At 42.7% G+C, this 23276-nt stretch overlaps 1 protein-coding gene across 1 annotated transcript; it reads right to left on the bottom strand.

The window, feature by feature from the left end:
* Nucleotides 1–16110: 16110 nt before the first annotated feature.
* Nucleotides 16111–22996, bottom strand: LOC118566503 (sterile alpha motif domain-containing protein 3-like). Its single transcript, XM_036148783.1, has 5 exons — nucleotides 22980–22996; nucleotides 19318–20299; nucleotides 19010–19168; nucleotides 18686–18778; nucleotides 16111–17622 (listed from the first exon to the last, which is right to left on the bottom strand). The coding sequence occupies exons 2-5, from the start codon at nucleotides 20293–20295 to the stop codon at nucleotides 17320–17322; spliced, it is 1533 nt and encodes a 510-aa protein (XP_036004676.1). The 5' UTR covers nucleotides 20296–20299; nucleotides 22980–22996; the 3' UTR covers nucleotides 16111–17319.
* Between the last annotated feature and the right edge of the window lie 280 nt (nucleotides 22997–23276).

Raw genomic sequence — 23276 nt, 5'->3', positions numbered from 1 at the left:
CACCGGGGCCCCACTCTGGAGCCAGGCCTGGAGGTGGGGAACGATGGCGAGCGTCTGGTGGCCCGGCCTGGCTCAGCTCGAAGAGGCGACATGGGTCCACCTTCCGGTCGGATGCATTGTGCCACGGGTAGCAGTAGAGGGCGGGGACCTTGGCGTTCCGATCCTCGGCTGCAGAAGCTGGCTCTTGGGACGTGGAATGTCACCTCTGTGGTGGGGAAGGAGCCTGAGCTTGTGCGCGAGGTTGGGAGGTTCCGACTAGAGATAGTCGGACTCACCTCGACGCACCGCTCTGGCTCCGGAACCAGTCTCCTTGAGAGGGGCTGGACATTCTTCCACTCTGGAGTTGCCCATGGTGAGAGGCGCCGAGCTGGGGTTGGCATACTTGTTGCCCCCCATCTCGGTGCCTGCACGTTGGGGTTTTCCCCGGTGAACAAGAGGGTGGCCTCCCTCCGCATTCGTGTGGGGGGACGGGTTCTCACTGTTGTTTGCGCTTTTGCACCAAACAGCAGTTCAGATTACCCACCCTTTTTGGAGTCCTTGAAAGGGGTACTGGAGAGTGCCCCTCCTGGGGACTCCCTCGTTTTGCTGGGGGACTTCAACGCTCACATGGGCAATGACAGTGGGACCTGGAGGGGCGTGGTTGGGAAGAATGGCCCACCTGATCTGAACTCGAGTGGTGTTTTGTTGTTGGACTTCTGTGCTCGTCATGGATTGTCCATCACAAACAGCATGTTCAAGCATAAGGGTGTCCATATGTGCTCTTGGCACCAGGACACCCTAGGTCGCAGTTCAATGATCGACTTTGTTGTCGTTTCATCTGATCTGCGGCTGTATGTCTTGGACACTCGGGTGAAGAGAGGGGCGGAGCTCTCCACCGACCACTACCTGGTGGTGAGTTGGCTCCGATGGCGGGGGAGGAAGCTGGTCCGACTGGGCAGGCCCAAACGCACTGTGAGGGTTTGCTAGGAACGTCTGGCAGAGTCCCCTGTGAGGTGGAGCTTTAACTCCCACCTCCGGGAGAACTTTAAACACGTCCCGAGGGAGGCGGGGGACATTGAGTCTGAATGGACCATGTTCCACGCCTCTATTGTTGAGGCGGCTAGTCGGAGCTGTGGCTGCAAGGTTGTTGGTGCATGTCGTGGCGGCAACCCTTGAACCCGCTGGTGGACACCAGCGGTGAGGGAAGCCGTCAAGCTGAAGAAGGAGTCCTACCGTGTTTTTTTGGCCTGTGGGACTCCGAAAGCAGCTGATGTGTACCGGCAGTCGAAGCAGCAGGCGGCTCGGGCATGGGAAGAGTTTGGAGAGGCCATGGAGAAAGACTTTCGTACGGCTTCGAAGCGATTCTGGTCCACTATCCGGCGTCTCAGGAGGGGGAAGCAGTGCAGTACCAACACCGTTTACAGTGGGGGTGGTGTGCTGCTGACCTCGACTCGGGACGTCGTGCGTCAGTGGGCGGAATACTTCGAAGACCTCCTTAATCCCACCAACACGTCTTCCATTGAAGAAGCAGAGCCTGAGGACTCTGGGTCGGGTTCTCCCATCTCTGGTGCTGAGGTTGCCGAGGTTGTTAAAAAGCTCCTCAGTGGCAAGGCCCCGGGGGTGGATGAGATTTGCCCTGAGTACCTTAAGGCTCTGGATGTTGTGGGGCTGTGTTGGTTAACGCGGCTCTGCAACATTGCGTGGACATCGGGGGCAGTTCCCCTGGATTGGCAGACTGGGGTGGTGGTCCCCCTATTTAAAAAGGGGGACCGGAGGGTGTGTTCCAACTACAGAGGAATCACACTCTTAAGCCTCCCTGGTAAGGTCTATTCAGGGGTTCTGTAAAGGAGGGTATGTCGGATAGTCGAATCTCGGATTCAGGAAGAGCAGTGTGGTTTTCGTCCTGGCCGTAGAACACTGGACCAGCTCTATACCCTCAGCAGGATTCTTGAGGGGGCATGGGAGTTTGCCCAACCAGTCTACATGTGCTTTGTGGATCTGGAGAAGGCATTCGACCGTGTCCCCCGGGGGATCCTGTGGGGGGTACTTTGGGAGTATGGAGTACCGGACCCTTTAATAAGGGCTGTCAGGTCTCTGTACGACCGGTGTCAGAGTCTGGTCCGCATTGCCAGCAGTAAGTCGGACTCGTTTCCGGTGAGAGTTGGACTCCGCCAAGGTTGCCCTTTGTCACCGATTCTGTTCATAACTTTTATGGACAGAATTTTTAGGCGCAGCCAAGGTGTTGAGGGGATCCGTTTTGGTGGCCTTAGGATTGCGTCTCTGCTATTCGCGGATGACGTGGTCCAAAAGGCGAAGCTCTCGATTTACCGGTCGATCTACGTTCCTACCCTCATCTATGGTCACGAGCTTTGGGTCGTGACCGAAAGAACGAGATCCCGGATACAAGCGGCTGAAATGAGTTTTCTCCGTAGTGTGTCTGGGCTCTCCCTTAGAGATAGGGTGAGGAGCTCAGTCATCCGGGGAGGACTCAGAGTAGAGCCGCTGCTCCTCCACGTCGAAAGGAGCCAGTTGAGGTGGCTCTGGCATCTGGTCAGGATGCCTCCTGGACGCCTCCCTGGAGAGGTGTTCCGGGCACGTCCCACCGGGAGGTGGCCCAGGGGAAGACCCAGGACACACTGGAGGGACTATGTCTCCCGGCTGGCCTGGGAACGCCTTGGGATTCCTCCTGAGGAGCTGGCCCAAGTGGCTTGGGAGAGGGACGTCTGGGCCTCCCTACTGAAGCTGCTACCCCCGCGACCCAACCCCGGATAAGCAGAAGAGGACGGACGGACGGATATATATATATATATATATATATATATATATATATATATATATATATATATATATATATATTAGATTAGATTAGATTCAACTTTATTGTCATTACACAGGTACAAGGCAACGAAATGCAGTTTATGGGGTAAGGTCACTTCCAATATAAACTTGTACATAAAAGGATAGTTGTGTTCATATTAGTCAGAAGTTGTGCATAACAAACATTTGTAAACTCATAATAATTTAAATCGCATTCAAAAGATACAACATACAGTTTAAATAGTTACAATTTCAATAACTAATAAATACAAATTTCAAGTTTAAATTTGTGCTTTACTTTTTATCAAGCAGCGGCAGCTGCTTGATAAAGAGTATTCTTTGAGAATACGAATTCACAACAGTGGTCTGACGTCACGGTTTCCTAGGCTGGTTAATGGAGCACAGAGTGCGAAGATAGGAGCCGCGCATGCGTTCTTCAGACTGATCGTCTCAGAATGCACCGCGGCCGCAGCTTCATTCCAGACAGCGCAGAGCTCACAGTGGTAAGTTAAACATTCCCTTTTCTGCTGCTGCTGTTCTTCAAAAGTACGTTTTTGGATCGTTTGAGGCAAGAACATTATACTTTTAAGCTTCCCTATGTGGCCTGTTTACAGAGTTAGTGCGTAATTTTAATAAAAAGTCCAACGTTGAGCGTCTGTGCCAACTGGTAGGTTTTTTAAGATTGACAGCCTATTTCCTACTTTTATCTTTAAAAAAACACCATTGATGATGGTATTAAACATGTGATCACATTGAAATTGTGACTATTTATCTGTAAAAAATTTAAATGAAAACATAATTTTTATATATTAGTAACAGTAAAGGGAGTAGGGTTAAGCTACTTTTTTGCACCTACTAACCTTCACAGCATTGTTCATTAAGGAAAAGTTATTTCTGTCTGCCCACCTTTACAGTGATTAATCTATAAATTATGTGCAGTTAGTTCAGTTAATTATTTCAGTGAAATGGTAGAAATACCAGAGAAGGGAAGCCATTTGTTACATTTACTACTATACATTTTACCTTTTCTTTCTTGAGAACTATAATAATCTGCATGTTAACCACATATAGTTTTATGGTGTGAAAAGGTGAGAATTGAAAAAAACATTTATGGTAACATTTGGCATTTTTTATTTACAGGAAGAAACAGAAACAAAATATGTGAGGATAAACACTTCTGTGCCGATCCTCCAAATATTTTTTAATGAAGGGGACCTGAAACCAGCCGTCAGGCTAAACAGGGCCACCATCGTCCTCCTCCTTCAGCTGCTGCCCATCCAGAAGGCCCATGGATGGCCACAGGAGATAGAGGTGCTGGTGACCCTCTACTGGCTGGCCTGCGGTGCATCCTATAGGGAAACAGCTTGCCAGTAAGATCTCTTACCTTCTTGTCCTTAAATAGAGCCAGCAATGACACACAATTGATAAATAGATTATATTAATTGGACAGAAGATTAAGACATATCAGCATATTATCTAAATTACAAGTTAATTTTATATTTGGTACAGTTCAGGTGGAGGCACGCTACAACAAGCACCACGCCAAGGCGAGAAACATCGTTGAGCGTGTCTTTGGTGGTCAGAAGACACGGTGGCGTTCCATCTTCTTAAAAGGTGCTGGAGGTCTGCCCGACGTTTGCCCTAAAAGTAATCACCGCCTGCTGCATCCTCCACAATATTAGTATAGAGGCAGGGGACCAGCTTGACGTGGAGGATGAGGAGGTGGACCCAGAGGAGAACGGCCATCCGGCGACTGAAGACAGGGAGCTGCTCCAGCTGGCTGCATGTTTAAGTTGACACGACTACATATGACCTAACATAGATCAGTTCTAGTCATGTACACATGCTGCTTTATTTAATTTTTTTCACTGCATGTAAAAATACATAAAATAATCAGTAAATTAATTTCCATTACAACTATTTTTAATTGTATGTTTGTAGGTGTTGTCTATTTGTATAAGATGTTAATAGAAGTTATTTCTTTGTTTTAAACCATGTTAGTAACTGTTAATTTGTTGAATATGTTACACCTTCATTCTGTTCCAAAGTTAAAACATTTGTCTAAAATAAATACTTGTATTTTTTTCATATATTGTTACTATTGTTTTCTTTCCCTATTTCTTCTCTCAATTCTTCGTGTCCTCACTCAGAGGAAAGTCACTTAGATAGGAAAAACATTTATAGAACTATTTTTTTTATAGATTTTATATTAGGGCTGGACGATATAGAAAAAAGCGTATTGATAAAAAAAATGCATATTGATCGATAGATAATTATCAAAAAGATTTAAAACCTGGCTCTTATAATATTGCTAAATGACTTACTTTTAATATATCACACACACTCCCAATAAAATTCTTATTTAACCAACATTTTTAACCATAACTGATTTTTTTTGAAAAATGACTCAACTTAAGAGACCTGGGTGATGTTATTAAATACTGACAAAGAATAAACTAAAGTGACCAGCGCTGTTAGGCAGCGCTGTTAGAGAAAAACTTGCATCCCGGAACTTTATATCACGGATCAAGAGTGGCGAGTAATTGTTTGCAGCCAGGTTTTTCAGCTGCAGACAACAGCAGCATATCCCCTCACTATGAAGCATGTCACTGCATGCCTGATGTCCTAGGCTGGTTAATGGAGCACAGAGTGCGAAGATGGGAGCCGCGCATGCGTTCTTCAGACTGACCGTCTCAGAATGCACCGCGGCCACAGCTTCATTCCAGACAGCGCAGAGCTCACAGTGGTAAGTTAAACATTCCCTTTTCTGCTGCTGTTGTTCTTCAAAAGTACGTTTTTGGATCGTTTGAGGCAAGAACATTATACTTTTAAGCTTCCCTATGTGGCCTGTTTACAGAGTTAGTGCGTAATTTTAATAAAAAGTCCGACGTTGAGCGTCTGTGCCAACTGGTAGGTTTTTTAAGATTGACAGCCTATTTCCTACTTTTATCTTTAAAAAAACAACATTGATGATGGTATTAAACATGTGATCCCATTGAAATTGTGACTATTTATCTGTAAAAAATTTAAATGAAAACATAATTTTTATATATTAGTAACAGTAAAGGGAGTAGGGTTAAGCTACTTTTTTGCACCTACTAACCTTCACAGCATTGTTCATTAAGGAAAAGTTATTTCTGTCTGCCCACCTTTACAGTGATTAATCTATAAATTAGATTAGTAACTGTTAATTTGTTGAATATGTTACACCTTCATTCTGTTCCAAAGTTAAAACATTTGTCTAAAATAAATACTTGTATTTTTTTCATATATTGTTACTATTGTTTTCTTTCCCTCTTTCTTCTCTCAATTCTTCGTGTCCTCACTCAGAGGAAAGTCACTTAGATAGGAAAAACATTTATAGAATTTTTTTTTTTTATAGATTTTATATTAGGGCTGGACGATATAGAAAAATGTTATTAAATACTGACAAAGAATAAACTAAAGTGACCAGCGCTGTTAGGCAGCGCTGTTAGAGAAAAACTTGCATCCCGAAACTTTATATCGTGGATCAAGAGTGGCGAGTAATTGTCTGAAGCCAGGTTTATCAGCTGCAGACAACAGCAGCATATCCCCTCACTATGAAGCACGTTACTGCATGCCTGATGTCTTTACGCCGCCAGGACGCTTTGTCATTTTATCACAAAGAAGGAAGCCCAGTTTAGTTGCTATAACTACTTCGTTTTGGAAGAACTTCCATAAGATTCCTAAGAAGATGACGCGGAGTCGTGCGGGGCTAAAACGGCTCGCGCTGCTATGGGTGTGAGCGGCTTACATGATGAAACAAGTTGGTTGCGTTACCAGACTTTGTTTTTACCGGTTCCTTGCAAATTTTACAAATCAGTGGTTTATTTCTGTCAGGCTGGCGAACTAGTAAAACCCCGTTTTGGGACAATTTCCCCCGCCGCTCCTTGCTGCGACATATCCACGTGCTCTGTGTTGTGGTTTGAGAGGGCGGGGCTTTGTGACGGTGTGCCTGGGTCTGCGATTACGATTGGTTGAGAGGAAGCAGTGACTGCAGCATCAACTAATATAATAGGCTAAGAGGAAGGAAGGAAAACTGTCTCTATAACCAACTTTTATCGACCCTTTTTTTCCCCTTATTGTGCCACACATCTTTCAATTGATATACACTCACCGGCCACTTTATTAGGTACACCTGTCCAACTGCTCGTTAACACTTAATTTCTAAGCAGCCAATCACATGGCGGCAACTCAGTGCATTTAGGCATGTAGACATGGTCAAGAGAATCTCCTGCAGTTCAAACCGAGCATCAGTATGGGGAAGAAAGGTGATTTGAGTGACTTTGAACGTGGCATGATTGTTGGTGCCAGAAGGGCTGGTCTGAGTATTTCAGAAACTGCTAATCTACTGGGATTTTCACGCACAACCATCTCTAGGGTTTACAGAGAATGGTCCGAAAAAGAAAAAACATCCAGTGAGCGGCAGTTCTGTGGGCGGAAATGCCTTGTTGATGCCAGAGGTCAGAGGAGAATGGCCAGACTGGTTTGAGCTGATGGAAGGGCAACAGTGACTCAAATACCCACCCGTTACAACCAAGGTGGCCAGAAGAGCATCTCTGAACGCACAGTACGTCGAACTTTGAGGCAGATGGGCTACAGCAGCAGAAGACCACATCGGGTGCCACTCCTTTCAGCTAAGAACAGGAAACTGAGGCTACAATTTGCACAAGCTCATCGAAATTGGACAATAGAAGATTGGAAAAACGTTGCCTGGTCTGATGAGTCTCGATTTCTGCTGCGACAGTCGGATGGTAGGGTCAGAATTTGGCGTCTACAACATGAAAGCATGGATCCATCCTGCCTTGTATCCACGGTTCAGGCTGGTGGTGGTGGTGGTGTCATGGTGTGGAGAATATTTTCTCGGCACTCTTTGGGCCCCTTGGTACCAATTGAGCATCGTTGCAACGCCACAGCCTACCTGAGTATTGTTGCTGACCATGTCCATCCCTTTATGACCACAATGTACCCAACCCATGATGGCTACTTTCAGCAGAATAATGCGCCATGTCATAAAGCTGGAATTATCTCAGACTGGTTTCTTGAACATGACAATGAGTTTGCTGTACTCAAATGGCCTCCACAGTCGCCAGATCTCAATCCAGTAGAGCAGTTATTCCCAAACTATTGTTCGCGTACCCCTAGGGGGTACGCGACGTCATGACAGGGGGTACGGGAAAAGATTTTGGAAAAAAAATAAAAATGCAGGAAAAAAAAAAATCAAATGCCGTACAATAGTGGCCTCGTACGCGAAGCAGCAACCTTAAATTCAATGAATAGCACGAGCTCGAGTAGGACTCGGGCTTGACACTGATAAAGTTGGTTAGAGGCGAGCTGTGACGTCCCCGGAGAAGGACAGGAGGAGCCGCAGGGGGAGAGGAGTGCCGTCATCAGCGGGCGGTGGAGGGGGTGTGGTTCCTCCGCTGATCGCAGCCGGCGGGGTCCAGCCGCTGTGGAGAGGCTCCGTCATCGTAGCCGCGGAGTTCATTATGCGGCCAGGAGGTGAAGAGGAGCCGAGCGCCTCAGCGCACGGAGGAGCTGCGCACAGCGGAGTGTGCGGCTGGCGTAGGCCAGAATCTGCAGGACGCTTCCTTAAGAAGTTTCGTATGAACTGTCAGGGGGCAACTTTCTTCCACCGGGAAAAGTTGTTACACATAGCAGTGAACTCAAAACACCAATGTGCCCACGTTTTCACTTGCACATTATTAAGTTATGGCCGATAAAAAAATCTAAACTGTGGCGCTCCGGTCCAAGAGGTCACGTGATTCGATTTTTGCTGCTCAGCCAATCAGATCGCTGTATTGTCAGCTGTGCGCGTTCACCAGTTCATCATGGCTGCGCTCGTAAGATGTTTGTATGCATTTGTTTCCAGACGAAGAAAGCCCAATAATAGCATTTTCTGGCGCCAGCTGGCTGAGATCTTGATGGCAAGAAAAAAGAAATAGCCCAGACCATCCATCCATCCATCCATCCATTTTCTAACACGCTTATCCCCGTTGGGTTTGCGAGGTGCTGGTGCCGATCTCCAGCTGTCAATGGGCGAGACGCGTTGTATAAACTCATTGTGCCAAACGAGTTATCCCCTTCGGAATTTGTAGAATTTTGTACTGTATTTTTGAAATCAATAAAAGTTTTAACTTTCAGCTTTGTGAAGTCTAAATATTTTAAATATCACATTCTAATAAAATGAAATAGATTTTTTAAACTCCTAATACATTGTTCTATTTTTAAAAGAGACATATCTTGTTTTCTTAATATGGTTAATATCTCTATATGGTTCTTGGTTGAATTAAAATATTATTAAATCTGATAATTTTGGCTGTACCTTTATTCAGTGTTCATTTGATCACACGTGAAATCCGCTCTATATGATCCATTCATGCGGGTCAAAAAGAAAAGAAAAAGAAAAAAGACGAACCAGCAGACAGCTGTGATGGACTCAGAAGGTGGATTTTTGGTTTAAGCAGACAGACATGCGACAATCTAATAACATAAAGCTAATATTTTTGTGACACGTGAAATTGACCACAAAGCCGTTTACTTTCTCATAACGTGTTATATTGAGTGATCAATCGAGTTTTAACCGACATAGCAATCCTTGATGATCGCACTAACAAGTGTTACATTTTCAGTTTTTTCACACTAACTGAACGATAATGTAACGACACCATTGCTATATTTCGTTAAGAAAAGTAAAAGATCTTCATTTCCACGCCTAATAGGTTGGAAATGAGGCGGAGTTGACTGGGTTCATTCTTCCAGCTGAATGCGCTCTTGGCGCAGGGGATACTAATTCTGGCAGGGATAAATCGTTTGGCACATCGACACCTGTTGCCTGTGCTATCCTAGCGCAGCAGGTCTTGGTGATATCACAGTAAATTGGGCAAAAGTCTGGACTATTTCCGCCCTGCGATGGACTGCCGACCTGTCCAGTTTATACAACGCCTCTTGCCCATTGACAGCTGGAGATAGACACCGGCACCTTGCGAACACAGGGATAAGCGTGTTAGAAAATGAATGATGGATGGATGGTCTGGGCTATTTCTTTTTTCTTGCCATCACGATCACTGCCAGCTGGCGCCAGAAAATGCTATTATTGGGCTTTCTTCGTCTGGAAACAAATGCATACAAACATCTTACGGGCGCAGCCATGATGACGTGGTAAACTCGCTCAGCTGACAATACAGCGATTTGATTGGCTGAGCAGCAAAAATCGAATCACGTGACCTCTTGGACCGGAGCGCCAGTTTAGATTTTTTATCGGCTATAACTTCTTAATGTGCAAGTGAAAACGTGGGAACATTGGTGTTTTGAGATCACTGCTATGTGTAGCAACTTTTCCCGGTGGAAGAAAGTTGCCCCCTGACAGTTCATACGAAAAGTCACCCTACAGATTCTGGCTTACGGCCTACAGGTCCTCCTCGGTCTTCACAGCCTGGTCCCGTCGCTGCGTCCGGTGTGTCGCTGATGAGCCGGATAAGGTTGCTCACCGAGTACCCTGAACTGGCAACACGCGCAGTCAAGAAATTAATGCCATTCGCCACTACATATTTATGTGAGAGAGGATTTTCATGTCTGACCAGCCTGAAAACTAAATACCGACACAGACTATGTGTGGAAGACGATTTAAGACTGAAACTGTCGCCAATTCGGCCAGACATACAGGGGTTATGCGCGTCCTCTCAAGCACACCCCTCACATTAGAGTCACAAGGACTCTGTCACGCTCCGCAGTTTTGGCTGTATTCTGAACAGGCTCGTTATAGTCTTTGTTCTTGTTTGTTACGTGTTATTATGTTATGCCCTTTTATAATGCAGATGTATTTAGTATCTGCAGTCAAGTTAATAAAACTCTGATCCCTATGTTGAATGTTTCTTTTTCTTTTTTTTGGGGGGGGGGGGGGGGGGGGTACGCGGATGGAGATGAAATGCTCCAAGGGGTACACGATGCAAAAAGTTTGGGAAGCACTGCAATAGAGCATCTTTGGGATGTGGTGGAACGGGAGATTCGCATCATGGATGTGCAGCCGACAAATCTGCGGCAACTGTGTGATGCCATCATGTTAATATGGACCAAACTCCCTGAGGAATGCTTCCAGCACCTTGTTGAATCTATGCCACGAAGAATTGAGGCAGTTCTGAAGGCAAAAGGGGGTCCAACCCGTTACTAGCATGGGGTACCTAATAAAGTGGCCGGTGAGTGTATATTGTTATTAAATTATCGTCCAGTCCCATTTTATATGCTGCTGTCATCCTTGGGAGACATTTACAATTTATTCCAGCAATTATTGAGTTAATAAAGCAACACGCGTCAGCCTGCTAAACACAAAACAAATAAATCAGACTCTTTTTTTAAATTACGCACCAACTCTGTAAATAGGGAAGCTTAAAATTATAATGTTTTCGCCTCAAACGATCTGAAAACGTACTTTTAAAGAATAACAGCAAAAAGGGAATGTTTAACTTACCACTGTGAGCTCTGCGCTGTCTATGGCTCTGTGCTCCATTAACCAGCCTTGGAAACCGTGACGTCAGACCACTGTTGTAAATTCGTATTCTAAAAGAAAAAAATCCGTATTCTCAAGCAGGCGCTGCTGTTTGTGTTCATAAACAGTAAAGCACAAATTTAAACTTGAAATTTGAATTTATTAGTTGTATTTATTAGTTGAAGTTGTAAATATTTAAACTGTATGTTGTATCTTTTGAATACGATGTAAATTATTATAAGTTTACAAATGTTTGTTATGCACAACTTCTGACTAATATGGACACAACTACCCTTTTATGTACAAGTTTATATTGGAAGTGACTTTACCTCATACAGTTTATATCTAACCAGAAGTGCAATAGCAGCAAGTGCAGGATATACAATGGTTCCATAAGTACAGGACATGGATATGTACTGGATAAATATAGAGATGAATACTATTATGAACAGAATTTTACTGATAGATTTGTCCTATGAATATAATATATAGGTAACTAGTATTGTGAACGAAATTTACAGCTGGATATGTACCGAATATAATATACAGGTGGATATTACTATAAATAGAGTTTTACAGATATGTACAATAGCATAATATACAGATGATTGTTATTATAACAATTTACCCATACTATGAATATATGTACAGATGGCTATTACTATAGGCAGAATTGTGAGCATGATATACCGGAAGCTATTACTATAAAATTAATAAATAAAGTTTGGACAGAAGCTATTTAAATTAAAGTGCAGTGGAAGGTAATTGCATATTACAGTTAAAGTACGGTATTGCAAATGTATATGTAAACAATTGGTACTGTGAATAAACAGTCAGCAGTGCAAATCAATATTCAGTCATAGTTAGTAGTGCAGGATGCATGTAAACAGTTGTTACCATAGTAACAGTCAGCAGTGCAGGTGAACATTACAGTCTAGTAAATAACAGAAGAATAAAATGCAGGTAGGTGTGAGGAGGGAGAGGAGAGTCTATCAGTGAGGGTTAGAGTTCAATAAAGAGACAGCTCTGGGGAAAAAGCTGTTCTTTAGTCTGCTGGTTCTGGTCCAGAGGAACCTGAACTGCCTGCCGGAGGCAGGAGAGAAAACAGTCTGTGGGCTGGGTGGAAAGAGTCCTGAAGGATGCTGCGAGCTCCATGTAGGCAACGTTTCTTCTGGATGTGCTCAATGGTGGTTAGTGGAGTCCCAGTAATGTGCTAGGCGGCTTTCACCACCCGCTGCAGTGCCTTACGCTCTGCAACAGTACAGCTCCCATACCACACTGTTGCACAGTTGGTCAGGATGCTTTCTTTTGCACAGTGGTAGTCGAGGAGAGCTGATTTTTTCCTCAGTGTCCTCAGGAAGAAGAGGCAGTGGTGAGCCTTCTTGACCAGGCAGGAAGTGTTGGTTGACCAGGACATGTCCGCTGAGATGTGGGTCCCCAGAAACTTGAAACTGGAGACACACTCAACAGCCATTCCATTGATGTAGATGGTGTCGTGCATGCCTGTTGAAACTTTTCTGAAGTCCACGATGAGCTCCTTCGTTTTGGTGGTGTTGAGGAGCTGGTTATTTTCAATGCACCATGTGGCCAGGTGCTTGATCTCCTCCCTGTAGGCTGTCTCTGTGATGAATAGCTATGGTTGAATCCAATGTTAGCCAGACACGGAGCTAATGCTGAAATAGTTTTTATTAGCAGGATCCAAGAGGCAAAAGCGGTCTTCAGGCAGGCCAACAGAACCAGACAGCAACTAAACAAACTCAGGAAACAGGAGTGCAGAAAACAGCTCGGGCACGGACTGGCAGACAGACAAGATGAACAAAAAATAACTGAGGCTGCAAGGCTCTTACCGAGTGGTTGCGAGTAGGGACAAGAAGAGATATTCCGGCAACAAACAGAAAACAAAGGTGGGATTAAATAGGCGACAGAACAGGAGAGCAGGGTGGGACTAATTAACAAAAACAGGTGGAGGTGATAAAAGGAGCATAAAGACTGATAGACAAAAAACCTAAGGTAGAAAACAAGACTAAACAGACAAGAGCTGAAATAAAAACTAATAACAAAGGCCAGATAACTAAAACAGGCTAAGCATAAATCCAATACAAAACAAGAAACAGAAATAAATCCTAAGACAGAAAAGTTAGCTAAACTGAAAAAATAACCTGAACCACAACAGAACGTTACAGTCTCATCGTTGTTGCTGATGAGACCAATCACGGTGTCATCCGCAAACTTGATGATGGAGTTGGATGCGCACACAGGCTTGCAGTCGTGGGTGAAGAGGGAGTAGAGAAACGGGCTTAGCACGCAGCCCTGTGGTACACCAGTCTTGAGTGTGATGGATGTGGAGCAGTTGGGGCCTGATCGGACACACTGGGGTCTGTTGGTCAGAAAGTCCAAAATCCAGTTGCATATGGAGGTGTTGATGCCCAGGTCTCGAAGTTTGGCTATTAACTTAGCCGGAATGACAGTGTAGAATGCTGAACTAAAATCAACAAACAGCATGCGTGCATAAGTGTTCTTATTGTCCAGATGTGTGAGCACAGAGTGCAGTGCCATGGAAACTGCATCATCTGTGCTTCTATTGCTGCGGTATGCCAACTGGTGTGGGTCCAATGTGGATGGTAGCGAGTCTTTTAGGTGTGCCAGGACAAGCCGCTCAAAGCACTTCATTACGATTGGTGTGAGTGCTACAGGGCGGTAGTCATCAAGGCACTTTGGGCTGGAGTGTTTTGGCACTGGCACAATGGAAGTGCATTTGAAGCATGTTGGTACAGCTGCTTGGGCAACAGACAGGTTGAAAATGTCTGTAAACACCCCAGCGAGCTGCTTCGCACATGCCCTTAGCACGCGTCCAGGTATGTTATCTGGTTCAGCTGCCTTGTGCGTGCTGATCCAGCTCAGTGCATTGCAGACATCTGTGGAGCAGAGTGTGATTGGCGGGTGGTCGGCTGAGGATTTGAGCTTGGTTGCAGTTTCACTGTTGTCTCTTTCAAAGCGAGCATAAAAGTCATTCAGCTCATTCAGGAAGTTGACATCAGTGGCTGCAGAGGTGGAGTGAGTGGGTTTATAGTCACTGATGGCCTTAATTCCCTGCCACATGCGTTGGGGGTCAGCATTGGAAAAGTGTCCCTCTATCTTAAGCTTGTAGCAGTACTTGGCCTCTTTGATGCCAGATTTGCTCTGGCTGTGCTATAAGCTTGTGCATCTCCTGATCTGAAGGCAGTGTTACGTGTTTTCAATAGGAGTCGCACCTTCCCGTTCATCCATGGCTTCTGATTTGGGTATGTGGTGATCTGCTTTTGGGTTGTAACATTGTCAATAGTGGTATTAACATAATCCAGTACAGAGGAGGCGTAACAGTCAATGTCTGTGTGAGAGCCACTGGTGGCTTGAGAAGCAAACATCCTCTGGTCTGTGTGTAGAAACCTTTCCTGAAGTGATGAATCTGCTCCTTGTTATAAGAAATATTATTCTGAAGTCACTATGGCCTCACACCACTCGGACATAGGAGGCCTGCAGACATGATGGTTGTGTATAAGATGCACTGTTTACTGATTGCAAGGCCAAATGCTGCAGCTGCTGGGGGATACTGATTGTCTACGACACACTGCCTTTGTTTTGTCTAATGGCAAGGCCACTGTGTAGTATTAGGGGGAGCCGAAAAGCGAGACAGGGAGAGACAGGGCAGACGCAGACCGCAACGGGACCGTGGGGTGCGATTACATTCCATCTATGTGATCTCTGCTGTGTTTCTCAATAAAAGTGCTGGAACTTCATCACCGCCGTCTTTTCATTTAGTAATGATGGAACTTAAGTATTATTGTTTAGAATTCCATCCACATTTGGCGTCAACGAACAACACCGACCGGCGAGCCAGGGAGTCTGGGGACAGGAGCTGCTTTGGCCAGCCTGGAGAGGTTATCAATCTTGGTGTTGTTTTTGACCAAGGCATGTCATTTAAATCCCATATTAAACAGGTGTTTTATGAAATTTTTATGCAGGTCAGGAAGGGATCGGCAAGACACAAATAAGAACACAAACACTGTTTCTATTAGGATAATAGCGCCCATATTTATTATTCCCCACAGAATACAGCAAGACAAACAGCAAGCTCTTCACACACGCAAAGTAACAAGCACTTAAAGCCTACAAGCTTTCAAACAGGCGTGATGTTCCATCTCTTACCATGTATAGGACTGGGAAGTCGGTCAATCCGGTTAGAGCACAATCCACGTGAACGGGCGTCCACACAACCCATGGCTGACTTCAACGACTGCGGGTGGTTCCCTTTTTATACACTGTAAATTCTAACAAGTTGAGTTTACTTAAAAAAATTTAGGAAACCGATTACCTTGGGAAAAGTAAGTAAACAAACTTAACAGTTTTAAGTACTGCACAATTATTACGTTTAAGCGAGTTGTACTTTTTTTTTTTAAGTTGTTAGAACTTAATGTGTCCCAGTATAGTTTAATTCAAAACAAGCAGTTACAACTCAAATACTTTGAGTTATATCAACTTAATATATTCTGCCAAAACAAGTAGGCACCACTTGAAATTTTTCTTACACTTCACTTGCGGTACCTTAGTGTAATCCACTTTAAAAAAAGTTCACAGGAACTCAATAACAATAAGTCACGTTAAGTTAATATACTGTGTCAAAGTAAGTGGGCAGTACTTAAATAAAAAAAATGCACTTAACTAACCTTTGTTTAGCTAACTTTAAAATAAGAATTCACAAAATGGCATTATGAAAATGTTTTTTTTATTTCAATATTTGTAAACAACAACAATCAACATGCTGTTCATTCTGCAATTTCTCTTGACAGAGACCATCAAAGATCAAGTTAACCTGAAGAATTTCCAGGTGACAGACAAACAAAATGTGCGATTAATTGTTGAGTCCAAACCCTTTGTTAGCAGAAAAACAAACCAATCAATTCAGGGGAGAGAAATTATTTTAACCAGTTAGAACCTAATCATTTCTTGTAGTATCCTGACTTGTTCAAATTCCTGCTGAATGATGCCTTTTTCTATATTTTTTTCTTTAATTTTATGTGTTTGTGAGAGAGAAAAAGCGTAAATCGGTATGAGTGGAAATCATTATATAATGTATGACAGAATGAGTGAGATTTAATAGAATGAGTTTGAGTGAGGTGCACTGATTGGTCTAGATGTAATCTAACAGAAGGATCTTGACTCACAAAAGACACTTTCCTGAATGTTTTACAGCAACAAACAGACTTGGCAACATTTAGTCTGTAAAATTTTAAAACTGTAATAAAACTTGTTTGAAACCTGACAGTTAAAACGGTATTATTACATAGAACTGTATTTGTACACACATCTTTAAAGTCTTAAGTGAACACTTCAACAACCTGTGTTACAGGGGCACACTACATTTTAATACTAAACCCAACATACTATATGCTCTTTTCCAACAGTTTTTACTTACAGGAAATTTACAACACCTGTGGTGATGGCAGCGTCATGTGATCTTCTCCTTTAAACGCCTTTAAACTATTTTTAGGCTTTCAAATCACAAATGCAAAAAACAGCCAAGAAGCAAGCAGGTATCTCAATAGATATTTACAGGTTTACTTTTGGTCTCCATTAAACTTTTTTAATCTGTAGGCTCTCCAAGTACCTCCTCTCTTTCAGGAGTTATGAGGTAGCAGTAACATAACACCCACTACTGAATCAGATGAGCATGAAATGAAATGAAACTGAACCAAAAAAATACATCGAAAAATAAAAACACTGCGATTATTTTGACAGTTATTGTGCCAACTATAAATTTGTGTTAGAAGGATCATCACTGTGTTGTGTATCAAACACCTTTCCCTCTTGTCAACAGTTTCTTTATCAAAACATAAAAAGTAAAACATATTCAATACAATAAAAATAACTCCATGAAATATTCAATAATGTTTTGTTACTGTTCAGCCCAATCAAACGCATACTCATTCACACAGCACACTTACACAGATAACTATTACAGTCATCACTAGCCACAACATCTAGCCCAAAAGGGCATTTTTTAATGTTTGCAGTTTTGGGCTGAGCTTTTGTGGTCCAAGGTTCAACAATATCTTCTGGATGAACTCAAATGTGTTCTTCATACCTTTTGGGTAATCCAGGTGGAGTGCATATATCAAGCCGAACATAAGACAAAGTGCTTGACAGGTTGTGGGAATTTCATCCATGACGATAGTTCCTTCAAGGATGATTGCAATGGTGTTAATCTCTGGTGGTGTGTCTTCAGTCATGACTGTTAGAATGCCAACAGGCACGTGTGTGAAGTCATAGTCTGTGTCCAAATCCTGCATTTAGAGTAAAAGAACACAAATAAATTCAGGTAGAAGGCTATGGCAAACAATTTTACTCCCTAAATCATTTACAATTCAAAAATAAAGTTTCATATTAAGTACCAAGCAGAATCTTAACAACTATAATGGTCTGCTTGTGAAAGCAAATCTGTTGGGCTATCATCTAGCTCTGGGACATCGATTTCCAGAGTTATACTGGCAAAACATGACAAAAAACAAACAAAAAAAAACAAAACAACAATTGTAACTTAGGGAATTATTACAGTTACAACTAGGAATTTGATTCTGACCAGGAAGAATCCTATTTAAGTGATCTACAAAAGGAAAAACAGAGATAGCGCTTTTAATGTCAAAACAGTCTGCCATAGGGGACTACATATAAACGTATGCATTAACTGTATTTAGTGCTTTAGTATTTAGGTGCTAAGCCATTCAGGGATTTATAGACTAACTGAAAGATTATAAAGTCTATTCTCTGAGATACAGGGAGCCAGAGGAAGGACTTCAGAACCGGGTCCATGTTCTCTACGTTCTTAGTCTTAAGCCCCATTAACACTACCCTTGTTAAACCGATCCATGGCGAGTTTGGCCCGAGCTTGGATCAGTTAACCGAGCTTAGTTCTGACGACCATTTAAACACCACGCTATCTCGGTTCCTTGGTTTCCTCGCCTCCTAGTGATGAAGACGGGACCAAGAAAATCAAAATGCCGGCGCCTGTAACATTCAGGAAGTTATGTTTGGTTATTTTTCGTTGTTTGCGGAGAGTCAGGCGAAGACGGCAACTTTTGGTGAATTTACTTGACAGTCGGCTTTTGGGAAGTGAATAAGATAAACGAACGTCTAATCAGGATTTACAGACACAGGAAACAACAACAGACACTGAGGTTCATCACACTGCTAAGCAGAATCATCCCTGGAAACCGTGTGACACGGTAGGGAAGCTAGTATTATTATGAATGTCTGAAATGTCAGGTGGCTGTAAGTAGATGACGCGGTCTGTGAGTCCAAATTCTTGTGAATATAACTAATTTTTATAATTATTATAAATGTACTTACTGGGCAGCTGATGAAGAATTCGCCAGAATTATCTCCAAGATACAAGGGCAGGCATTGAAGGATGGCAGTACGTGTTGTGGTGATGTCATTGGTCTAATAGGGGAAAAAATGACCAAAAAACAAAACAAAAAAAAATATATATATAAGCAAAAGACCATATGAAAGCACACTTATTTGGGGGGGAAATGTCTGTGGATGTATGTGTGCTCCACCGTTAAATTACAAAACAATTACTTGTATTGTAGTAGCAGCTGCAAGTTTGTTGAAGCTTTCACGCACACTACCATACGGTGCTAATGATGAAGGAATTAAAATTAAACTTACTTGTGAATTGATTGGCTGGAGGAGGTGATTAAGTGATTGGCCAACAACTCCTTTTTTGGATTTGAAGAGGTCCATGAGACGAGTGGTATGGTGGTCGAGAGCTTCATAGAAGTCTTTCTTGAGGTTCTTACTGGCGACTCTGTAGAACTCGGCAAACACCTTAAAGAAACAAAAGCAACACATCCAAGGGACCATAAGTATTGACCAGATTTGTTCGCTGATAAATCATTCAAACAATCTAACACAACAGAGATACAAATAATTACTTGTGTCGTGAATCGGTATAGTGCAGTGTCAATGGGCCATACCTGACTTTCTGTGAACAGTGCAGGCCAGCGTTCCATCATTCCTTTAACTGAGGGCTGTTCTTCCACAATTTCTTTACGTCGCAAAGAAAATGTCTGGTCCATCATTTTCTTCAAATCGGCTGAGTCTGGAATCCTTTTCTTTGCTTCACTTTCAAGCCGTCTTCTAACAGACTCAAGAGTATCTGCATTTTCACCATCAGGAAAATTTGGCAAGAAATTCGTCTCACTTCTTTTTGGCCTTTTTATGTTACTACATGATGGCGCTGCTTCAGGAAAATCCCTAGTCCTCCTGTTGCCATTCACCTGGACATCAGCCATTCCAGATCTCCTCATTTTCGTACGGAAATTCCCCATCTTAAATTTAATGCTATTCTTCCATCCACAATATCCAGTGGGTGATCCAGCTTCTTTCAGACAGGGATGTTTTGCAATCAGTGCAGAGGCCACGTCTCTACAGTGTTCCTCTGTGGGGTATGCTGTGTACTTGTACATTGTCTCTGCGAGTCTTTCTAAGATCACATGTTTCATGTCCCGAGAAACTTCCATCCGGGTTCCAGCCTTCATATAGATTAGGTCTCCCTGTCTCAGTCGGAAATTTACATCCACAGAGAATTCTGGAACATCAAATGCAGACGGCCAAGGATCCCGCCTCATCAACTGAGATTTTTCTTCACTTGTACAAGGTATCCCTGTATCAGATGTGTTTGGTGAGGACAGTATGCCAGAGACTGAAGAGAGAGATTCAAGACTTATAATTTTCAGCGTGGCTCGATCTGGCAGTTCTGAGACATCTGTCAGATTGCAGAGTGCATTGTTAAAAAGTGGGTCTTCAAACTGTAGTTTGAAATCATATGGTAGAGCCAGTTTAACTTTTAAGTTTTCCAAAAGGGACTCAAGGTTGCCTGGTTTCTGATCAAGGCTGGTTTTTCTAATGTCACAATCAGTGACAAAGACTCTGATTGGCCACTTCTGTTCCATAGTCCTACAAAGAAGATAACCATAAAGTGAGTGAGGCTAGCATAATATATAATGTTTCAAAGAAACAAACAAAGCACCTCTGACTCTGTATGCCGACAATGGGAAAACATCATTAAAGTCAGTCAAATGAGAGACAACCAAGCCTGTGCTGCTTTGTGTCAATTCATAAGCACGAAGATGTTCATGATACCATGCAATCATTGGTTTGCACAAGAAAACAATGTCCGTATTGATTAATAGCATTTGCTTAATCTGTCTGAATTCTGGAAGCCCTCCACATGAACCTACAGAAACCACCATATCTGCAGCATAGTTGATTCCATCAATATTTATAGACACAGCTGACAGGACTGTATTTTGGAGACCACATCTTTGGTGCAAAATTTTTTGAATGTTCCCTGGGAGGGAAGAAATCATTATGCTCTTTACTTTGTTTGTTTGGAGGGCTGGTTTGAAAAATGAAGCACAGTCCAAATGGTACGCCATCATCCTTTGATGTCGCCTTGCCAAAGTTAGGGGAACATTTTTGAAGTTCTGAGTTTCATGAATGACTTTTTTGAAGAACTTGTGCTTCCCTTCGAATCTCATTGTCCACATGTCTATGAGAGGTCCAAACACTTTTGTTAAGTGGGGATAATGCTCAATATAGTGATGCTTTGGACGGAGTCTGCAAGCTGGAAAAGCATTCAGTAGTAACTCCCTGTGCTCTGATATTTTAGACTCTAAATAAAACAAAGATTCATCTGTGAATCTCAGAGATACAACCAATTCAAGCACATCTTTTAAAACCATGATCACCTCCCATGTCTCATCTCCCTCAGGAACAAGATGCCCAATCATTAAGGGGAGCAATCTGATAAGACACCAGTTTTCATGACCATTTCTTCCTATTGTCTTCTTTGAGGCAAATGTCTTTGGAATCGGTTGAGGTTTGTCTGTTTTGTCAGAAAAGGAATATGGGAATTCTTTGATGGCCTTATTTAGTGTCTCAATAGAGATGTATTTCTTTTTTATCAGATCTTGAATGCACAGATGCAATTCAAATGGGACCACTCCCTCCAAAAAATCATGAAGAATATCTGGAGGAAATCCATCTACAGCATGAAAATATTTCAAGTTTTCTCCAAGCACACATCCATCTTTGACTCCCCAATGTGCTACTTTAGATGTGTCCTGCTTGACTTCCTGAACCTGTCTGTCATGGGCATCCTTGGTTCTCAGCATGCAACAACCTGAGCTGACACTTTTTGTCTGGATTTCTTCTCGTGTGGCCATACAAAACCTGCACATTCTCGCCACAATAAAGCTCTCTTGAAATCCTGCCAACGCATGGGCAGCCAAGTTATCTGCTGCAACATACAGCACAGTCCCCTTAATGCTTGCTCCCAACTTTTCAAGATAAACTCCATTCTCCTCCAGCATTGCTAGGTCTTCAATAAGTGGGCGTAGGACTTCACGATATCCCTTCTCTCTAACAGTGTTTACCTTGCATAAAATGGCCAACTGTATGGTATGAAGGGATGAGCGGTATTTTGGTTGTAAATTGGCAAGAACCCAATATACTGCACACAGCTTATGCTTCTTCTTAGATGTTCCGAGTGGGTTCGCAACTTCAAAGTCATCAATGTACAACCCCAGGGTAATTCTGAATTCGTCTTCTGATAAAAGGGCATTATTCCTAAAGTGAGAACCATCCCTATAGTTACTGTATCCACTTCCTTTAGAGCTGCTGATGGTAAGAGCCTTATCTAAAACATCATCTTTGCTCAACAGTGCCTGAAGCATTTTAATCAGTGGAATGTAAACTATATTTTGACCATGTTTCTCAGTGACATACTCCACCGGTTCCACGACAGGAAATTCTTTTGCAATGTAACTTGCTCTCCTATTGGAAGTTGAAAGCGAGCCTCCAATAGTTGTGTGTTTCAAAAATACATTTGTGTCAGTTACTGCACAGACTACCTCCTTAACAACAGCATTATCAATGTCAGGATAATGACGTCTGAGTACCTCCTGAACCACAGACAACATCAGGGGTTCTGAAAGTTTAAACACTTGTCCTATTTGCTGGATGATTTCTTGGAGAGCATTCTCAGATATGTTCAATATTGTCTGCATTTTCAGGAAAAGTGAGGCCAAGTTATGCTCAAGCTGAGAGTCTAGTTCATTGACATCAACACCAACATCTGTCCAATCCTATTCTTCTAAACCAGTGACATCTACAGCTGGGACAGGGGTGATCTCCTCTGTGCCATAGAGCTGCACAACTATTCCTGGTTTAAACTGAAGACTAGATGTGCAATACTTCTGGTCATGATTCCTATTTTTGTGTGTGTAAAAAGTGGAGTAGACATTTGTCTCAAAGTCACAGTCCAGATAGGGACACTGCACTGCTTGCATCAACTTCAGATGCTTCCGTAAATGAGTTAAATATTCAATTTCACTGCAAGGTTCGTTAAACTCACACACTTGACAATTAAAGGTTTGCAAATAATCGTTTTCCCTGGTCAACTGTGAGTGAAATCTGGATAAATGAACCTTTAGGGCATTCAAGGATTTGAATGTGCAAATGCACTGCTGATAAAGACATGGTATAGGGGAGGTTCTTGTGAAGCCACCATGCTTTAATCTATAATGCTTTAATAGCTGGCCTCTTTTTAGAGCGACAAAAGTACAGAACTTACAAGTCCACTGCATCCCTCTTCTAGTACACACTGGAAAAAATACAGGAAAACAATATTTTAGACTAAAAGACACAGTGACCACCTATCGGAATGTCTAATGCTGTTAGTTGCTGTAAGTATTTGGAATTACAAACCTGCTCTTAGAGATGTTGCTAATTATTTATTATTATTATTATTATTTGTCATTATATTTTAGATATAATTCCATCTATAAAAAAGGTACTAAATGTATTATGGTAAACAGTTGTCAATATTAAAACACTCATGTGTGTTCTCATGTCCTTCATAAGTAAGATT

This window comes from Fundulus heteroclitus, chromosome 16 (assembly GCF_011125445.2).
Source record: "Fundulus heteroclitus isolate FHET01 chromosome 16, MU-UCD_Fhet_4.1, whole genome shotgun sequence".
NCBI lineage: Eukaryota > Metazoa > Chordata > Actinopteri > Cyprinodontiformes > Fundulidae > Fundulus > Fundulus heteroclitus.
This window is presented reverse-complemented; position numbering and strand designations above follow the sequence as displayed.